Source organism: Corvus cornix, chromosome 3, assembly GCF_000738735.6.
Source record: "Corvus cornix cornix isolate S_Up_H32 chromosome 3, ASM73873v5, whole genome shotgun sequence".
Taxonomy (NCBI): domain Eukaryota; kingdom Metazoa; phylum Chordata; class Aves; order Passeriformes; family Corvidae; genus Corvus; species Corvus cornix.
In genome coordinates this window covers 83,176,731-83,198,342 of record NC_047056.1, presented here as the reverse complement: position 1 = coordinate 83,198,342, position 21,612 = coordinate 83,176,731, and the positions used below count along the sequence as shown (strand labels likewise).

The window sequence follows — 21,612 nt, the reverse complement described above, 5'->3', positions numbered from 1 at the left end:
TTAGATGCTTTCCAAATTTACAGCTTTATTTGCTCATGGCCCACTGAACTTTTTGAAAAACAAAGACTTAGTATGAACAAATTAAATTTCTGTTGAAAGCAAATATGCAAAAGATTAAGTTTTAAGACAGCAAACACAAGTTAAGGGCTAACTTGAAAACTTACTTGCAGCCTTGCTTGATAGGCTTATGTAAAGTAGCGGGTAAAAACTGGTATGGCTTATGCTACTGAAGCAATTTGAATCTTACTGACTGTGTCTGGGCTTCACTGGTGTCTTAGTTGCAGCCAAAATGTCGTAACATTATTCAGGACATTAAAGTTACATCTTAGCAGCTGATACCTTGTATTTCAAGTACACTAAATCTTCTAGTGCTGCATATGTATTTGATGTTGCATCTGCACCATGTCTCACAAATACCGTTCACATGATTAAAATAAAAACCTGGTTGGGCATTATTTGGTGGTTTGGGGTTTGGGTTTCTTTTCTTCCCTTTAAAAATGAACATTTCGAATGTGCTGAAAAACAAAAAAAAAATTTAGAGGGAAATATTAGGAAAATGTCCTATGCACGATTGAGTGTTACTTACCTCTCAAGTAGGGAGAAAACTATCGGTTCTTCTCATGTGTTCAGGATTAACTTTTTGTGGCTGATCACATCATCAAAAAATGCTTGAGGTTTGATCGAGTCCTAGCTGGACTTTGTGGTTTAGTCACTGAACAACGTCTTTGAGTCTTATGTCATAACTAACTGGTTATCACAGAATTCACTGCTTAATTTGCGTGTTACTGATCCCAGCTTTTGTACATGTGTCTCTGTGAATTTAGGGATGGTGTCAGTTCTGGATTTGATGCAAGGTGGTTTCCCATCACGAGCTTCATTTCATGAACTATATAATATGTACAAGAAATACTTGCCTGAAAAATTGGCTCGACTGGACCCTAGGCTTTTTTGCAAAGTAAGAAAGAAATTAATTCTTCTGTATCATCCAGGAGAGAAAATGTATTGTAGCATTGGTTTTTGTGGTTTTTCGAAGGAGGCAGAATATAATCCTTTCTGTTTTCTGTGTTTCAGGCCCTATTTAAAGCCCTGGGACTGAATGAAAATGATTACAAATTCGGTCTAACCAAGGTGTTTTTTAGACCCGGCAAGGTAATCTTTTTCTTGGAGTTCATGATTATGAATCTTAGAATAATTTCAGTTTGAAAGGACCTTTGAAGGTGACATTGTTTAACATATTGATAACAGTGTGGCCAACCTAAATAAGGTTGCCCAGGATTTTTGTAAATAATTTTGTTCATTTTCTTGGAAAAAAGCACAGTATTAGTACCGATACAATTGGTTTTATAGTCTTGTTGCTGATGCTACAGTATTTCTAAAGCAATGCTTGTATTCCAAGAATTATGTTGACTTTTAAAAAGAGGAAGTCAGAGCCAAGAAGAAATATTTTCTAGTAAAATCTGTTTATACCTGAAATCTTTCTGTGATTTTAAGCATTGCTGCTGCTATTCAGAGAAAGGAGATGAAGTAGAGAGCTATTGTGATGAGAAAGGAAAATTATTGTAATCCCAGAAGAATGTTCTTCCTATCATATAATTACTGAAAACAGAAGTGCAGGATTTTCAGAAAATGTTGCCTTCAGTGGGAACCTTATACAAAGGTTAAAAATTGAGACGTGCTTTCAGCTTTTATTTTTTTCCACAGATATATAATTAGATGTGTCTTGAAGTTGTGGAAGGCCAGAGTTCATTTCCAGGACGTAGAAAAACAATTGATTTAAAAAAATTTTGGCAAGAAATAGTTTTGGTGATTAGTAAATGTTTATATTATTCAAAATGCCACGTGTTGGACATCCATAAAACAAACAAAAAATCTGCAGTTGTCATTTCTGTTATCATTAAACAATAAAGTGTAAAAAAATGTACCTGCTCATTTTAATTGAAAACTGATATAATAACATACAGTTTACATAAAAAATATTTTAACATTTTAACTCAGCATGATCTTAAATAATAATGTCTAACACTCTCTGTCCTCCTAATATGTAAAACTTGTTTTAATTATTATTTAGTTTGCAGAGTTTGATCAGATAATGAAGTCTGATCCGGATCACTTAGCAGAGCTGGTTAAACGAGTGAATCGCTGGCTTATCTGCAGTCGTTGGAAAAAAGTTCAATGGTGTTCTCTCTCGGTGATTAAATGTATGTATTTTATGTTTTATTAAATCAAAATGTTTGTTAAAAATACAGCAAAGCAATTATTATCACCTTGAAATGTGGCCAAGGACATGTATAGCAGATGGTTACATACTGAAATCTGAGTAATTCATTTCAAGGTTGGTGAGATTTTTTTTTTTGTGCTGTGTGTTAGGTACATAAGGAGGGGTTACAGCAGAGGTTTTACAAAATGGGCATTATGGGCCAGCACTAGTCTCCTGTGTCCAGGCTGCCTGGGTGCTTACTGGTCCTGGCTGATCCCATGCCCATAACTAACCAGCTATTACAGGTCTTGCCCGGAAGAGACTTCAGCATCAGCTGGAGAGAGTAGTTCCACTCGTAGCTGGCAACATGGAATCATTTAGTTCTGGAAAGTGCCTGCCCAAAGGTTGTCATATTCAGACAGAAACTGCATGTTTGAAAGTACTGACATAAATTACAGGGCAAACAGCTCCACTCCAGGAATTACTGCTCATCAGCAATTAAGTCCCTGTTGCTGTTGATACGCAGTTTCTAAGTGCTTGGCCTGAGACGCAGCGAGACAGAAAACAGCAGCCACTCGGAAAAAGGAAAAGATCATAGTAACTAAGACCTTAGGGATAGTAAAATGGTATAATGTTAAGCAAAATTATGGTTTTATAACAAGGTGTGACAACCAGCAAGACATATTCGTGCATAGAACTGCTATTAAAAAGAATAACCCTGAAAAATGGATCCCAAGCTTGGGAGATGGAGAGGTGGTGGAATTTAATATTGTACTAGGGAGAAAAGGGTTACAAGCATCGCAGGTCACTGGGCCTGATGGTGTTTCTCTAAAAGGCAGTATATATGCAAAAAATCGTAGTCATGTTAGACAATATCTCCATTGTAAGCCCCCCCTACAGTTTCCCTTTTCTAATCCCACCTTTCCCTTTTACCCTATGTCCTATTACCCCCAGTGTATTCCCAATCCGTTTTTTCATCCATGGTTTCCCTCACAAAACCATGCTTTTGCCAATTGTTTCCCCAAAAATCCCTTTCCAATGCCGAGTGGGGGATGAAAAGGGGGAGGGAAGAAATTAAACCCTCTCCTGCCTCAGTTTCCCCACAAAGCATGCTCAGAGAATTCTGTCTCCCTTCTGTCAGCCCTAAGATGTTCCAGAGAATCTGTTTGGACATTTAAAGACTCAGGAGGGTGGCTTGTTTTGTTTTGAAACTGTTCTTGTTACGTTTATCCAGTTGTTTTCATTCTCCTTTTATTAAAATAAAACGGGTGAGGTGTTGGGGTCCCTCCCCTGCCGTGTAGCCCTGGGAGAGGGGCCCTGAGGGCACAGGCACGGGGCTTCCCTGCCCCTGCTCAGCCTCGTTCCCATGGGTTGGTTTGTGTTCCCTGCGCGGGCAGAAGGACCCTTGGTCCCGTGACTGGAACAGTTCCTCGGCAGAGCCCCGGCCATGCGGCTGGAGAAATAAACATCTCTGAAACAGCTGTCAAGAATCTGTCTGTCCATATATATTTCCTTTCCACGGGACTCCTGGTTTGATATATGCGTGTTGCAGGATCCCCACTGCAACAGGCCTGCCCAGTTTATAGAGTCATAGAATGGTGTGGGTTGGAAGAGACCTTAATGATCATCTGGTTCCAACCCCTGCTGCCGTGGACAAAGACACCTCCCACTAGACCAGGTTGCTCAGTGCCCTATCCAACCTGGTCTTGAAGTTTACTGTGCAGAGTAGGAGTAAGATGGTGTGGAATAGAGACTGGCACTTGTGGTGTTTCAGTAAAGGTAGAGATGGGGTCTGCACATGTTTCATTGTTCCTGTTGGTTTTGGGTGGGAGTCTCTATACCTGGCCCAAGATTGTGAATTCTGCTGTTCTGTGTCTTAAGTGTTGTGGTTCCAATATAGAACAAGCTCTTAAGCATATGTAGTCTGCATACAGTTTTGAGACATCAAATGTGTGAGGAAGATAGAAGTTGTGTTAGACTGTATAAAACATTAAGACCCTATCCTCTGTGTGTTTACAGTGAAAAATAAGATAAAATATCGAGCCAGTGCCTGCATTAAAATACAAAAGACTATTCGAATGTGGCTTTGCAAGAGAAAGCACAAACCACGGTAAGAAGATATTCCTTGGTTGAAGAAAATGTGTTTTAAATAGTATTTTCTTGGGACTGTAAGAAGATGATATTTACTTCACTTAATATAACTGAAATCATAGAATGATGCTAAGTACAATTGAAGGAGGCTGAGAGGTTCCGTGTTCCTTCGCTCTTTCCCAAGGATGAATAGACTAAATCTGAACCTTTCCTAAGAGATGTTTCTTTAGCTCTTTGTTCATAAAATTGTTCAGCGACAGCCTTGTTTTTAGAAATCCTTTATTAAGACTGTCTAACTTAATTTAAGCTCATTAATTTTTGCCCTTTACCCATTGTCGTGGTTTGACGCTGGCTAAGCACCAGGCACCCACGAAAAACCCATCTACTTATTTTCCTCTCTGCTATAGCTGAGCAGAGGAGGGGGAACTGAAAACTTCATTTTCATGAGTTGAGATAAGGATTATTGAAGAAAAAAACTTTAAGGCAAAACAAGTTCAAAACTTAAATAGTATAGAGAAGATTTATTATTAACAGAATTAAAAGTATAAAGGGTAATGAGAACTAAAGCAAACCTTCAGAACACCTTTCTTTCCCAGTCTCTCCCTCTTTCCACCGACCACGCAAGGAAACAAAACATGGGGTTTTGGTCAGTATTTCACTTCTTATTTCACTTTGCTTAAGCAAAGAGTTTTACTTCACTTATTTCACTTTGCTTAAGCAAAGAGTTTCTTCTGCTGTGCTGTGGGATCCTTCCCACGGGAGATAGTTCTCTGCAAACTTTCCTAGTGTGGTTTTTACTTCCACAAGCAGCAGTCCCGCCCGAACCTGCTGCAGCGTGAGTCCCTCCCACAGGCCAAGCAGTCTTCCCAGAACTGCCTAGCAGGGCTCACTTTAGTTCATGGGGTTTAGTCTTTTAAGGATGAGCTGTTCTAGTTTGGAAGCGAAGGCTCTCTTCCTCTGGCTCTAAAAGCAAGGGTCATCTCTCTCTGTTTGAGTTCCTCACTAGATTACAGCTTTTCAGTATCCATGCGCTCCAGCGTGAGTACTCTTCCTCACGGGCTGCACACGGATCTCTGCACCCCCCTGTGCTCCTCATGAATTACAGGGAAACAGTTTGTTGTATTATAGTCCTCACCACGGCTTGCAGGAGAATCTCAGCTCCGGCACTTGGAGCAGTTCTTCCCTCTCCTTTTCTTTCACTGACCTTGGTGCCACCATGTTGGTTCTCCTCACGTGTCCTCACTTTTCCTTTTTCCCCTGACTTGGAAGAAAGTTGGTGTCTGCAAGTTTCAGTTGAGAGGTTGATCTCGTCTGGGCTCCGCATCAGGGAATTGCTTTCCGTGGCTCTCACTGCTGGCAATGTGGTCCCTGCCGGTACCACATGGGTGGCTCCAGCCTCAGGAGGGCTATGCCCACATGATCCCAGCCTTGGGAAGGACCCGGCTGCATGGCCCCTGGTGGCCCCCTCCGGGATGGGCCACAGCAGCCCCCGCTGGGATGGGTCCCTGCTGCCACTTCACCACCCCCTGAGAGAAGAAGAGAGAGAACTTCCTGCCATTTTTCCTTTCTTAAATATGTCATCACAGAGGCATTACCAGCTTCTCTAATTGGGCTGGTAACCTGCCCATCATCAGAGCCTTCAGCGATTGCCTCTGTGCTGGACGTAGAAGTTTCGAGCAGCTTTTCTCCTGCCCCCACCAAAAACCAGGCTGTGTTAAACCAACACACCCATTCACATCTTCCTTTATAGGCTCCCTTCCATTGTGTTCTGTCTGTCTTGTCTCCTCTTGGAATTAATTTCATTAGCTGGTTGCAGGGAATACTGATGGAAAAACTACTTCAGTCATTAAGCTCTGCTGACACCTCTATGTTCTTTGACAGAGATGCAATTCTGTTCTAGTAGCGGGCTTCTTATAAAGTGTTTTATTTTATATCCTTTGAGAATTATATTTCATTTTGAATCTTGGCATTTCTAGCATTTCCTTTATTTTTGAGCTATATGGTGCTCAACTTTAATTATTTGATTTAGTTTCTACTTTTGTATTTTGATTTTGTGAATCCCAGTTCAGTGATTTCTGTTTAGAAAGAAGACTGTCTGCAGAGTTGTAACTTCTGTGTGGGACCTTCAATAGCAGGTCTTAAAAAAACTCCTGAGTTTTCCTGAACTCTTCCCCAGCCTTGTTTTCTCGCTCCTTTGGGGCATAATGACTGTGTTCCCTGCTGTGTTGTTAAGTTTTATCTGATTCTTTCCATTATTGCTCTTTGAATAAGTGGCACTACACTACTACCTTTATCCCCTCCAGTTAAAATCCTCTAGTGGATGCTAATGATTTATTATTGTGAAAAAATCCAAAAAACTGACCCCAATTAATTCTCAAAATAAAAATGCATTTTTCCATTTTGAGTCACTGCTTATTAGTATTAGAACTGTTTGGAAAAGGCTCCATTACTTAGTTACTTGGTGTGATAATGTTTGAATTTCAAAAAAGAGGGTGCGTTTTGTCAGAAGGCATAACTTGTCTTCCCTGCTACCTTTTTTATATCAGTGATTAGTTCAGTTTTAAAAAATACCACCTTCCAAAATCTTCTCAAGATACAAATAAGCTGTCTTACCTTCACAGCATTGATGGTCTGATAAAAGTACGTACACTGAAGAAGAGACTTGACAAATTTAATGAAGTAGTAAGTGCTCTGAAGGAGGGGAAAGCAGAGACAAGCAAGCAGGTCAAGGAGCTGGAGGATTCTATTGATGCTTCAATGACCAAAATTAAGGTATGTGATAATAATGAGAGAAATATTGTCTTGGTACTGGAATCTTTAAAAAGCTTCATCTAAAGAAGAAGGCCAATGCATTTTTCTTAATAGAAAAGATGCCCTAATATGGTGGTCTTAATTTTCAGTCATTGGGTAATTCCTGTTTAAAATTATTTGTGAATATAACTGAAGTGAATCCGGAAAATAGGTGCATATGTCTAGACTTTGGTATTATTATCTGTGTGTCAAAATTGACACTGAAGGTTTTAAAGAAAAAATGCATGTTGATATTATGAGACCAATTGTTGTCAATAATTTGTTGCTTTCTTTATTGGAATAATGCATATTACCAATATTTTAACTTAATAAGGCCTGAAACAGACAAGCATTTTTCACAGAATAAAGGCATTTCTATTCCAGTTACGAGGTTTTTTCAGACTTGGTAGTAAAGAGAATTCAACTTGCTGATTATGCTTCTGGTCTATAGCTCTCTGTTTCTTACCACAGAAGCACAAAGACAGAATGAAAGCACACTGGCATTTATCAGTGTTAGAAAAAATTTGGTTTGTTGAATTCTTGTTTCATGCAATATTATGGCTTTCTTAGTGTACCATATTGAGATTTCTTTATTTAAAATCACTGTTGAAAAGATGGTAGAGTTAACCTGTCAACTTAAGAGTTCTCTTTTCTAATAAAAATGATATAATTTGATTGTCATCATGATACACCACCGGAAAAGGTCAGCAAACACCCCATATTGCAGTTGTATTAGTAAGATGTGAATTGTAAAATGAAATTAAATTGTACCTATCAATAAAGTTTGAAAATGTGTGTAGCAAAGGCGATTTTTGAAGCATTTTCAACCTGTCATTTGTTACTAATAACTTTTTAGAAAAAGTTAGTTTCAACACATTGCACTGTTTTTTATGAGTGCTAGCAGAAATACTAAGAAAAACTATTTTATGCTACAACATAAAAGCAGGGCTGTAAATAACCACTAAAGAAGAACACAATGCAAAATACACATGGGCAGGCCTTCCATCCTAGCATGTTAGGAATTAATTTCTGTTGCTTAAAACTGCAAGATATAAAATATGAAGGCATGTTTTGAAAAGAAGTCATGTTTAATTTAAGTGATGAAATGGAGATTACTTTGTATGGTTTTATAGGAGAGGAGAGTAATGAGTCCTCAGGATTTTACTAAGAAAGGGAAGAATGGACTCAAGCTTCCCCACCCTGAAGTGTGTATGCAATTTAAGTATAGTGCTCAGTGATCTCATTTCACTCATTTCACTTAATATTTTTTCAGTATATGTTTTCAAAAGTGAAGTACAAATGAAAAAGAATCCCCCCCCTTATTATTTTTGCAGACCACTATAATGACTAGAGAACAGATACAGAAAGAATATGATGCTTTAGTTAAAAGCTCAGAGCAGCTTCTCAGTGCACTGCAAAAGAAAAAGCAGCAAGAGGATGAAGCAGAGAGGCTACGACGCATCCAGGAGGAAATGGAGAAAGAAAGAAAGAGACGTGAAGAGGAAGAACAAAAACGAAGGAAGGATGAAGAGGAAAGACGGCTGTGAGTCTTGAATTTGAATAAATTGCTGGTTATAGAACGAGAAGAAAACAGGAAAGGCTTTTTAATGAGGTTGTTTTTGATACACTTACACTTAGAGAGTCACTTGGATTGTATTCCGGGTGTGCTGTGCAGTGCTGAAACATTTCCTTTCCCACTGATTTATAAGGCAAGTGTCAAAAGAGCATATGGAAGAAATTATATGATGCAGCTGGAAATACAGATGAACTTGAAAAATTTCATGACTTACATGTAGTGTCCTGTCATCAGAACTGCACTGACTTCTGGATTACCATTCAGTTTTATGAAAGAGACTTTGTATTTCTTACTGTTTCTTGTTCACTTGCTTCATAATAACATGTTTTCATTTTCTTCTCCTCTTATGTAATAGGAAATCTGAGATTGAGGCAAAGAGAAAACAAGAAGAGGAAGAGAGAAAAAAGAGGGAAGAGGAAGAAAAGCGTCTTCAGGTTAATGCTTTAGCTGTGTGTGGCTTTGGGGAATTTTTTGTTATTGTGGTGGTGGTGGTTTTGGGGTTGTCTGTTTGCTTTGTTGTATTTATTTACTTATTTTAAAATCTTTTTTGTAGCTTAGATTCTCCACTGAGTCTAATGGCTTCTTTCTATAAATGGGTGTCTCAGAGTCATTCACCAGTGTTGCTTCAGTAGTAAATGTAAGGCAAATGTCATGTTTAGGGCATCCCAAGACAGATCACCTATTTCTAGTTCTCAAGCAACTTCAGGTCTTCTGAGTAGAGGTACATATGTTTTTAAAGGGTTTTAGAAGTTATTTTAAAGTTAAAAATACACAACACTGGAGAATCCTAGCTTAGCCTTTGAAGGTTTTGTGTGTGTCCCGTGTCAGGCAAGTTTGGCATTCTTTTACTAAAGTCACATCTGGACTTGGACTGTCATGTACTTGCTTAACTGAAAACACTTTGAGAATATTGGTAATAATGAGCGGATGCAGGACTGTCTTTGGTAACCCCTTTGACTACATTCGTGTACGCTAAATACATGCGGCTCAAACCCCACTCCTCCACCCTTCCTCTTGATTTATGGCAAATCTTACTGATTTCATTACAAACTCTGAGTCTGAGATGTGTTTGGCCCCTATATCCTTCCTTCCTTTTTTCTTGGAGATTGCTTGGATGACCTGGGATAGCAGTTGTAAGAGAAAAAGAACATCTATAGGGATTGTCTTTATCAATGTTTCTTTGTTTCTGAGCTGTGGATATCTGCAATGCAGAATGTAATTTACACTTTTAGTTAAAAATGCTGGGTTTGGATCCAAGCAGATACATAATCCAGTAGGGTGTTTCATTCTCCCATGTACAGTTAATTTCTCATTATCTTTCCTCCTGGTGGTTGGTCTTATCAGCTAATCTAAAATGGGATTCGTAGGGTGAAGTCACTGGTGGAATTGTATAGCTTTAGTGGTGCAACTTCACAATGATGAGTGGGAAACAACTGTGTTTCCTTTATGACACCCATAAAGGCACTGCTAAAGCTTGGTGTACATGCCTTTGTAAGAATTGGATGGTCCTGTTCTACTTACTGTGCGTGCAAGGCTTTTTGTGAAGTAATTATGGTAAGCTGCTGTTGTTTGGCTCTGCAGAGGCAGTGTATTTGAATTGCTCCTGCATTGCACTAAGTTGGAAGTTTTACTGTTTGCTTAAATTCAAAGCCAGATCAGTTCCACAGAGAATTCCAGTGTCTGTCTTAATCCCTTTTCAAAATGAGCCACAGACCTATGTGCAGTGTGGTGCCTAACACAAAGTCCTGTAATGCCAAGAGCAGAATATCAAGGATGTATTGTGTTAGTGCTGTGGAGGAGTAACCATAGTCTCTGTTTCATTTGAGTTTTAATGATTCTAAAAACTTTTGTAGGCTAATTTTTGTAATAGTGAACAAAATATTTCTTTTTTTTTAAATAAGTAATAATTACTTGGCACTTTATTTGAAAAGGTGGACAATAATTATTTGATAAACTATATGAAAACCAAGATTCAGTTTGTAGCTGTTTCATTTTTCTTGGGTCAAACTAAATACTAACAGTGTTAATTTTTCAGTTCTGTAAAGTGTACATGGTTTGAAAAGCTAATATACTACTTTGCATATTTTTCTAATATTGATTTTGTAGCATTTTGGTTTTGACTGGGTAAGGTTAAAGGTGTATTATTCTAAAACAGGCTGAAATTGAGGCTCAGCTAGCTAGAGAAAGAGAGGAGGAAACCCAGCACCAGGCAGTGCTTGAACAGGAACGTCGTGACCATGAACTTGCAATGAGAATTGCCCAGAGCGAGGCAGAACTCATCAGTGATGAAGCTCAGCTTGATTTAGGTTTGCGCAGGTATGGAGTTAAGTAGTTACATTTTCCTCTCTGTGGGTTTTGGTTTTTTTTTTTTCCTTCCTGTCCTGATTCCTTTAAGACTATGCTCTTGTCATTTTTATGTAACTTTGTGTTTATTAAGTGTATCAGAATGTTTTTCAAATTAACTTTTGAAATTTGTTAGAAATAGATTGCTTTTGCTTAGACTTTCTTCATTTTGCATCTTGGTACATCAGTAATTTTGTAGGTGCTTGTGATTATGACTGCAGTTCTCTTTCTGAGTTCTGACAAGGATGGCAAACTTTAAATTCTGATTTTTATGACTCATTTAAAGTACGGAATGGAATTTCTTCAGTGGTAAGTAGTAATAAAATACATCTTTGCTAGGACTTGATGGTTCCATTTGTACAGTGAATTAGTGTGGGATATTTTTTTTTTTTTTTTTTTTTAAACAAGAAGCCCTGTTTGAATGCAGAAATAATAGTTATTTCTGGGTCATGACTGGTAAGATTTTTTCAAGTGGAATGAACATACCTAACATAGACAGGTTCAAAAATTAAATGTTCGTCTTGTTTCATGTGAATTTTTGATGTGTCATAAGAGGAGTTTAACTTTTGATATACAGAACCTCGCTGCCTGTCCACAAAGCAACAGCTCTTAATGTGTAAAAGGTGATGCCTTAGAAGCATCTTAGAAGTTCTGGTAAAAATGGTACTTATTGGTCAAGTTGCATAAAGGGACCTATGAACATGATTGCATGACTTCATTAGTACTACTCAGTTTGTTGTTGTTGAAATGGGTGAAAGAAAATCTGGTATGGAATTTCAAACTCCCAGATGTGTTCCATTAGCTACCCAATTTTATCTAGATGTATACTTTTCTTTTAATAACCGTATGCCTACTTGAGATAGGTGTTGTTTTTTTTTTTTTCCTCCATGTACAATACTGACTTTTAGACAGTTCCACTGAAATAGTTGTGGTTTTCCCCTCAGTTCTACAGTAGCTGTGATATTGTCTCCGATGAGACTGACATGCTCAAATTCACAGAATCAGAATGGTTTGTGTTGGAAGGGGACCTTGAAGATGATCTCGTTCCAACCTCCTGCCATGGGCAGGGACACCTTCCACTAAACCAGGTAGATCAGAGCCCCATCCAGCCTGGTCTTGAGCACCTTCAGGGATGGGGCATCCACAGCTTCCCTGGGCAGCCTTTCCAGTGCTTCACCACTTTTCCTGTCTGGATTTTGGTGCAATACTTTGAAGGTAAACACAAAGTCACTCTAATGTTGTGACCTGGCAGAGTTCTCTTAAATATGAAAGAAAGGAGGCAATAGACAAGAAGAGCTCCAAGAATTCACTCACTTTTCTGTCAGTGAAGCTCTAATCTCCAGATTAGAGTGTTTCTCTAACACTCCAGTAGAGTGTTTCCTACTGCTCAGAGGTGATTTGACATTTGTATTTCTTGTGTAATCCCAGAATGGATGGTGAACTAACTAATTGTCATTGTAACTCTTTGACTGCCAGTTTCTCTCTGCTGTGTAGCTAGTGGTAGGAGATTGAAGACTCTTCTGAATGGCTGGAGAGTGCTGAATCATCTGAACATGTTAGCATAGGGATGTAAATCCTTCCTTGAACAAGATAATGCCTAAATCTAGAAAAAATAATAAATTTTTCTGCTTACATGAGATTTTTTTTATCTCATTGGCAAATTGTTTTCCCTTCTGTTTCTAATGTCTACTTCAAATAGTTTAAAGCATATTAAAAACCTGAATAGAATACTTTTAATTTAATTTTTGATTTGATTTTATTTTGGTTTGTTTAAAACCAAAATACTAAAACATTCCCCAGACTCCAGAATATTCTACTGAAATCAGAGGATAGATTTTCATGTAATTTCAGGAGTTGGCTTAAAGGTAGCAGCTATGGAAGTTCAGTGAAATTAAAACTATTGGTTAAAACAAAATACACAATTTAATAATTAAATAATAAATGCTTCGGGCTTATTTTATATAATGCCAATCAAAATTTTACCAGAGTCTAAAGAAGTTCTAGTCTGCCATCTTCCACATTTGAGGCTGACGTATTACATATATGTGATGCACTAAAATAATTTACTTTTATATTAGTATATATACCTTTTCTGTTAAATTTTGCTGTAGTAAGATAAAGCATGTATGACTTTGTACCGAATTCATGCAGTGTGCTGGTTCTGCAGTGTTTTCACACAGTTTTATAAAAAATGGTTTTCATGCTCACATATTGGCATGAATAAAAGGGTATTTTCCATTGTATGGTGCTAACTGTGGAGTAAAAAGAGTAAGAAAAAGGGGATTTTATGTGCTTATTTTTAAGGAAGATGTGACACTTTAGTGTTGTCATATTTGAACATGACTAGCCTCTACTTTATTTTTTTTCTCCTCAATACCTTGCTGCATTCACCGTTAGCTTTCATAGGTATTTCAGGGTGTGTAAGTATTAGCAGTTTCCTTGAAAAATCTATTTGTTGGCTTCTGTAAAGAAGAAAAGTTGGTTGTTCTGGTAGCAGATTCAGCATTTTCATTCATGCTTATTCTGTGCTGGATCTGCTGGACCTTGTCTAGCTTTATCCAATTTTACTACTCATCCACAGTTTGAAAGGATGTGTAATAATTGATTTACTGCACCTGGGGGTAAATTAACAGTAGTGCTTAGCACTCAAGGAAAAAAAATAATTTAAATAATAGGTATCTGCTTTCAACTGGGCAGTGTTTTCCTGTGGCTTATTGAAACATACAGTATGGCATATAACACCAAAAGAAGCTAGTCTCAGAGAGTGTTGTGAGTGTATATGTTCTGGGTGTTGCATCAGAACAATCCAGAAAAGTCCTAATTTGTAGCATGTTTAGTGCTACGTGTGTCCACCTGTGGGTTTCCAGTATAGCAGATAGACTCGGTGCCTGTCCACAGCTTGCAGGAAGAGCATCCGTCCTGTTCCCAGAGTAGCTACAGGAGGATTGCTGCTATTTCTTGTGATACGCTTATCCAAGCATGAAATACATCAGTAGCATGTCTCAAAGTCTCTGATTTTGAAAGATCAGACAGGGAAGAAAGGCTGGTGGAAGTTTTCACTTGTGCATTTTTTTTCTAGATTGTAATTTCAGTCATCATTGAATGCAAAAGTTGGGGTGGAAAAAAGGTCTATATAATCAGTCAAAAAATAATAATAAAAAAATTCATAAGATAATAAAGAAGATGTGAGAGAGCAGGAAATGCTATGGCCCACCTTTTCTCACTTCAGATTATTGGACTATTAACTAGGCAGTAGTCTGTCTAACATAAATGTCTTCTATTTGCAGAGCCAATGGAACAAAGCCACAAATGACTGCGTATGGCATTTTTTTCCATTTGAATGCTTTAATAGATAAAAGCCACACTAATTAATCAAAAGAAATTGATATTGTCCTCTTATGTACTAATACCCCAGCGTAATCTTTAGTAGTATGCATCTGGAATGTCTAAATCAGTTTGTAATACCTTATATTCACTACTTTGCTTATGTCTAATAAACCCTTTAATAATCAAATATACCTAATAATATATATTCAAAAATTATTATATAATTGTTGTAAAGTTGTTCACATACCATCCATTTTTCACTGCCATGTGTGATTTATTGCTCTTTACAGAATCAGGACTCTGTGTGTGTATGTGTATATATGTATATATATGTGTGTGTGTGTGTGTATGGAAATAATTTAAAATACGTAGCCATTTCCTGTGCACTTCATTTAACTTCAGTTTGATTGTCAAGAGACTTTCACAGTTATAAAGGCTGTTTTTATATCAATATATTTGGTTTATGCTCATTTACCAATTTTCTTGTAGGGAACAAATGGCCACTGAAATGTCAGCAATATTGTCTAGGTAGGTGAGGAGATATAATACCAGTGAATCAATCATTTTATAAAAACAAATCACACATGAAGTGGGTTGAATTATTATGGAATTAAAAGTAATGGAATCTGGTTTTACTTAAGTGATAAGAAGATACACAAATTATATCTTTCAGGTAAATTTCCTTTACCAATATTCTTTTTTTCACCAATTATTTTTCAGCTATTTTAATTGATTATATTAAAAAAGAATAAAAATAGTTCACCTACTCCGTTATTTTGTGTAATTTTGTTAAAGTTTTCCTAGCTTTCTTCTCTTTTCACCTATGTGATAATAGAACACAAGGCTCCACATCTTTTAAAGGCATATTTCTACAGATTCAGCACAGAGTTAATAAAGTTATTTAATAGTAATGTAACTGTTTGGGCTTCTAGTAAGAAAATATTCAAATTAGAGTTCCCATAAAATAAAAGCAGTTTTGAAAATTACCATGGTAAGAGCATATTAAAAACCCTCTTAAGATTTCCAGACAGTTTTCTTGAATTTCTTCAGAGATTTCTTGAATGGTAATGGAAGATTTTATGCACAGTGAAGAAGGAAAAATAAATGCAGGTGTTGGTCTGAATATAGTAGTTGGTAAAATACTAATTCTCTGTTCAAAGGAATTTTTATGATTGTCTTCCATATCAGCAAGTAATTAGAAAGTGTTTTCTGCAACTTAAGGGCAGAAGTAACATCAGACATTGATTTTATGAAGCTTACAGAAGACGAAAATTTGTTTAGAATTTTTAAAAGTGAATCTGTTGTTAAACAAGTTACTAAGCTATGTATATATAGTCTGAAGATGATCATTCTCACATGTTTGATGGGTTTTCTAGTGGTAGCATGGATAATTGGAATGCAGCTGGTAACTAAATTTTTTTCCTGCGGTGTTATTTTAAGAATAGGAATAAACCACATTGTGCGTAATTAAAGTAGCATGTCAATTTAAAGTTGTATTGTGTATAGTGAGTGACACAGTTTCAATGACAGTGGCCAATTTTTAATGTACTAAAAAATGGCAAAACTTTGAGGCAAAATCAGAGGCTCTGGGTTTTTGTGGAATTCAAAATGAAACACCTCTTACTACGTGCTTGTTTAACTAAATTTGTCTCACTTTTCATACGCTGGAAACTTTTGACATGAGACTGATCTTTTGTATTTTTAGTCTGAAAATACTGTTTATGATACATAACTCTCATATGGAGCAGTGAAGATTGAATGTCAAGTGTGATGCTCCTCTTACTGCCAGACTGTTATGCTTAAAGTCATGTAGAAAACAAGTAAGTGATCTTCAGAGTGCAGAGTAGTACCCTAATAGAAAGACTAAGCCAGTCAATTGGATTAGCATTCTTAAAGATTACTAGTTTAACTAGAGATCGTACAGCCTAGTTCTGCTGCTTGGAATTAGGTAGCAAACTCTTAGAGTGGTGGGTAGTGTTGTTAAATAAGGAAAATCCTTAGGATTTGTCAAATTAGGTTCAAGAAGGTTAGACACCAGGCAGCGGAAATTATTTATCAGCAATCCTTAATGTCCTACAGGAAATGCCAATAATAACAAAATATTGAAGTATATATTTTGAAGGAGTTTGTTTTTTTGTTTTACACTCACAAGTAGTGCTAAGTGAGAGTCGTTTTTAAGTCGAACTTCTCACATACTCTAACTGGAAGCTGTGTATGGACTCGGATTAGTAGTGTGAGTAGGCATTAAGCTGCTACTGCAACAGTAAGGTTCTGTAGTTTTAATTATACTGAAGAGATGGTTCAGTTAAGAAGAACGTTTGGTTTATTCAATGAAATTTAAATTGCATTTGTTATCTCTTCTTTCAAAACTGCTGTATCTGCATAAAGAAAAATTTCAGGTAATAATAGTTATTTATAATCTAGTAATTAAAAAAGGAAAATAAACATAAAACTTTGCAGTACCACATGAGACCTTTATGGAAAAATAAATGTTAAAATAATATTCACTAGATTATACCTATTGTAATAATGTGCCTGTCCCACAAAGATATTACTGCACAAACAGACCTTCCAATGAAAAGGCCTGGTTTCATCTTCTTGCATCAAGAACTTTGCTACCCTGTTAACGATTTAGTTTCTTTTGAACAAATTCACTCAGATCCTGAAATAATTCAATTTATGTTCTTAGTCCTGAGCAGAGGTTGGTAAAATCATGTGTCTGTTCTTGAATTCCTTAGTGTTTAAAAGGTGTGCAGATCGCCACTGAAAGTTGCAATGTTTTGTACTTACTTTACAGGCAAATAATCCACAGGAAGTTGGATTCCCAAGTTGGATACCCAAGGGAGGGTTCTTCCACTTATCCGTACCATATTTCTTGAGAAAAAAAATAAATTCAGGCTTATCTTTACATGTAATGTTCATTTTGTACATGGAAACCTTTACATTTTCTTAAAGATTATTGAGATTTTAGTAATAATTTCTCACTTGCATTTGCTGTTGACTTACTTGTGTATTACCTACATGGTGAAGTCTTTTTGCCTTTGGAAAACACGGGGTTTGGATGAGTCTCTTTTTTACTGGTCAGTAAAAAAGTGGTCTTTTTTACCATGGTATTTCTTGGTGATCAGTATCATCACCCCCAACCCCAGAATAAATATTGCTGTTATCAGGTAGCCACTGTACAGTGAATATAGAATTAATTTGGTTTCTTATCTTAAGTTAGGTATTTGTCAAAGAGACTATTTTCTCAAGCTTTGGAACAAGGATTTTGTCCTAGACCAATTTTAAATAGAAGAGGAAAGGCCTTTTCTTCCATTTTCTACTTCAGAAATAGTTTTCCTTGTCTGTTTTTTGAATGGAACTAAAAATGTCTATGGTCAGTCTTTGTTTTCTGCGTCTTGGTCGGCACCAAGTAAAATGTACATCAGTGTGGGATGAGATAGACTATGTGTCTTTTCATACATGAACAGTATTAATGACAATTCCTTTTAATCTCTAGGAGACCAATCAGATTACGATATGATTTTGTGCATAAAATATATTTTCATTTTCTCTTAATAATTTGAACATCTTGAAAATAATGTGGTATTTTGCCTTAGAATTCAGTCCGTCTGCTACTGGTCTGCATGGTAATAAGCATATGATGCATTGTTGATCATGGGCTCTCTTCCTCTTCTTAAAACAATTCCTGTTTAATACTTGAAAAAAAACCATATATATTTTTAAAACAATTGTAGGGGTCCTGCAGTGCAAGCCACAAAAGCTGCTGCTGGTACTAAGAAGCATGATCTCAGTAAGTGGAAATATGCAGAGCTTCGTGATACAATCAACACATCCTGTGGTAAGTGGTTTTTTCGGATTTGAGAAAGAGTTCAAGTTGTAGTTATATGAAAGGTGTTACTTTCTTCCTATAACAAAGAAAAAGATTTTATTTAAGTTAGTGAATAAAAAATTATTTACAAAGAGTTCTCTTACCCCCAAAAGAACAATACATGAAGCTGTTTCCATATTAAAGAAACAGAATTTCCGTTGTTATGTCTTGTAGGTATTACATATTTATGATATTAAACTGCTTGGGCCATAAAATACATGTTATAACTTCTTAATTACGTTCACTCAGTTTGATATACTTACACAGAGGGAATAATAGTTATTATGCTTTATCTAGAATTCGCATGTTCTAAGAAATTTTTATTATCACTTTCTGCTGTCACCAGATCACAAAGAAAGCAAAAATGTCATGTAAAATACAGTGTAAAAATATTTTCTGTCTTAGATATTCATGTCATTCTTTAATTTTCAAAATGTGTAACTTCTTTTGGGAAGCTTACAGTGGGCATTAATCACTTTACCCTCAATGCTATGAAGATAGAAGCAGATAAGAATTATTCCTTTTTTAGATATTACTGTTTCTTCCTGCTTCCTATTGAAAGCAGGTGGTTAATTTCTTATTTAAGATCACTCAGAATTTCTTCCTGGATGTAGAAATTGGAAACAAATTCTGCCTCTTTTACTGTTTTTACATATGCAAGACTAGAGCAACATTTTCAGCTATATAGGTGGTGCAGTCTGTTCAAGCCAACTTGGATACTTTTAGATGACTAATGAAAAAGCCTTGTCATCATTCAGTCTCTCAGTATAATGAAATTCAGAAAAATTAGAATAGGTAAAAAAGAATGCAAATCTGAGCAGTCAAATTGCTGTTTTTCTTTATTTTCCGTTGCAGAAATAAAGTTCAGTGGTGCAATTTTATTTTTTTTTATTGTTTCTGTTCTACTTGTGTTTTGATCCTGTCAACAGAAATATTTGTAACATTTCACTGCTCCAAATGTCCCAGTACAACAGCTACTTTGGGGACTGCCTTAAAGCAGAAAAGGATACATCAAACTCTGAGGGACTTTCTGGGCCGTTAAACACAGGCCCTGTGCTGCAGAGAATGAGGGTTTTATATATTACATTGTAGCGTATTAGTGTTACTGCTTGATCGCAAATCATGTATCTATCAATATAGAAAAGCATTTAATAAATAATTCTTCTGACTTTTCTCACTCATGCCTTCCCCTTCTCCTTTTTTTGGGATAGATATTGAACTCTTGGCAGCTTGCAGAGAAGAGTTCCACCGAAGGCTAAAGGTGTATCATGCTTGGAAATCCAAGAATAAGAAACGCAATGCAGAAACAGAACAGCGTGCTCCCAAATCAGTCACAGACTATGGTGAGGAGAGATAATTTTGTGCTTATAATAATTTTTCTGATAATATTCTAAAGAAAACATTTCTAGAATGAATTTTTGGTTTGCTAGGTTGAAGAAACTTGGAATTTTTAAGAGTGTTTTTATGTTGATTTAAAGTAAATATTTTGGAAAGATTGAAACTGGCAAATTCTTCAGAGAAATTAAAATTCTTTTGGTAGACTCAGCTAGTTGTGCTGAACAGCTCTCTGTTAAAACCTTTTCTCACATCCAGCTGACATCTGTTAAAAAGAGCTCTTGATCTACTGATGCAGTTGCTGGCATTTTTGTTAAATGTTCATTGCTGTGCTACTTTATTATTTCATAATATATAGCTATGTAGACACAGATGTAGATAAGTTTAAAAGGTGCTAATAATAATTCTGTTTTTTACATCACTGCTTACATACATCATGTTACATCCTCTTTTAAAAATTCTCTGAGTGTTGATACTGCAATTTTGGCTCATGGGATGGCAAACCTTGCGTAGACCCTGCTTTCTATTTAAACCCTCATTCTACTGATTTCACAGATGGGTCTTCATTGTCAAAGCAACACACTAATCAGAGTTACTGCCTTTCACATGCATCAAGAAAGTGTAGGAGTTTTACTGCCAGACCTGAAAATGCCGTATCCAGCTTCTGGAGTGATATTAACAGAGTGGACTGTTACTCTTTTCCCAACATCCCTCCTCAAAGTCCAGTGATTGTCTGTTATAAAAGGAATCTAAGAAATTTAAAGAATCACAGTAAATGCATGGAATGATTTAATCAGATCATTCCTGCTGTCTTCTGGTTCCATGATATTTGTGTTCCTGCCACACAGTTCATGGGAGAGACAAAGGAAGGGGAAGATGGGGAGAAAGTGCTCTCCCCAAAGTCACATGAGCCTGAGATTAAGGCATTGTCATGGGACATGGAGAATGAAGATCTCAGAGTATGCAGGTGCCCTATGTACTCTCAGCCCATGTACAAAGGCATCTCCTTTCCCCTTGATTCATTTACTTGAGTTATGCATTGCTTGAGCATTACCTGAGTTTGAGGTTTTCAGGGAACTTTAGTATGGATATGTGGCAGGTGAAATCTGGACCCCTGGAGAAGATATTATCAAAGAATAGGTCCTTGTGTCTGAAATGTGGTGGTGCTTAAGAAAGCTTGTGACTGAAATGGCAGGAAAAGACATTTGAAGCACTTCTGCAAAGTGGTAAATTGCTTTGAATTTGAGCTCGCAAGTTCTCTCTGGAGTTAAATGGGTAAAATATTCATACACAGTATTGCTGATGGGAAGTATCACACAGCAGATGATCTTTGGATTTTTGCACACAAAGCTGGGAATATTCATGTTCTCATCTCATTTATTCAGACATTTGCTGCGTTCTTTTCAGTGTTTTTCATTGCATTTTTTTACCTCCATTGAAATATGGCATCATATTTCTGAATAAGAGAACCATGCAGTTCAGAAGAAAATGATAGTGACCTTTAGAGACTCTTCATGTCAGTATAATTCTTCCTATTGCAAATAATTATACTACATGGGCATTTCACATATATATATTATAGTGATCTGAAAAGGTAGTAAGAAGGAATTCTGATTTCTTAGGTGTTTAAGCTAAAAGTCTTTCTGGTGTCAGTGGATGTGTGCTTCAAATGATGTAGTTTATTCTTTCCATTTCTTCAGTGATTTAATGTAATTTTACAGTATCCTTTAATGTAATTTTATAAGTATCCTTAATTAAATTCATGCATTCAGTATAGAAGCTACACACTGATTGATATATTATTGTTGGAATAGACAGGTTTGGTATTGACAGAGGTCTGGAAGTTTTTTTTCTAGCAGAAATGTCAAAAATGAAAAGTACTACATTAATTAATTAGCAGATTTGTCACAGCAGTCTGTGCTTAGCATGTATACCACTGAGGCTTTGTAACAGGCATCGCAAATTATTGAAGTGATTAATTTCAAGGTTAAATCCTAATGAAAATAGAAGTAGAAAATGAGTAGAAATACTTAGAATCTGTGTTTATTTTGTAACTAGAATTCCCATTTGTCTGTCATCAGC

General features: G+C 36.5%; 2 protein-coding genes across 6 annotated transcripts in view; one reads left to right on the top strand and one right to left on the bottom strand.

Moving 5' to 3' along the window:
- Positions 1–21,612, top strand: part of MYO6 (myosin VI) — a 105,409-nt gene that overhangs the window by 76,752 nt on the left and 7,045 nt on the right. For 2 of the 4 annotated variants that reach the window (XM_039567850.1, XM_039567851.1), the window contains exons 21-32: positions 825–955; positions 1,072–1,149; positions 2,069–2,198; positions 4,217–4,307; positions 6,910–7,060; positions 8,413–8,621; positions 9,010–9,088; positions 10,810–10,970; positions 14,285–14,314; positions 14,814–14,852; positions 18,062–18,165; positions 19,407–19,538. In XM_039567850.1, the coding sequence (XP_039423784.1) occupies positions 825–955; positions 1,072–1,149; positions 2,069–2,198; positions 4,217–4,307; positions 6,910–7,060; positions 8,413–8,621; positions 9,010–9,088; positions 10,810–10,970; positions 14,285–14,314; positions 14,814–14,852; positions 18,062–18,165; positions 19,407–19,538 (1,335 nt within the window). The remainder of the gene's footprint in view (positions 1–824; positions 956–1,071; positions 1,150–2,068; positions 2,199–4,216; positions 4,308–6,909; positions 7,061–8,412; positions 8,622–9,009; positions 9,089–10,809; positions 10,971–14,284; positions 14,315–14,813; positions 14,853–18,061; positions 18,166–19,406; positions 19,539–21,612) is intronic. The other 2 variants (XM_039567853.1, XM_039567852.1) reach the window with 1 other exon arrangement.
- IMPG1 (interphotoreceptor matrix proteoglycan 1) overlaps positions 14,737–21,612 on the bottom strand; it is a 72,132-nt gene continuing 65,256 nt past the window's right edge. Inside the window, exon 19 of one of the 2 annotated variants that reach the window (XM_019288003.3) lies at positions 14,737–18,232. The gene's annotated coding sequence lies outside the window, so the exon portion shown is untranslated. The remainder of the gene's footprint in view (positions 18,233–21,612) is intronic. The other variant, XM_019288013.3, reaches the window with a different exon arrangement.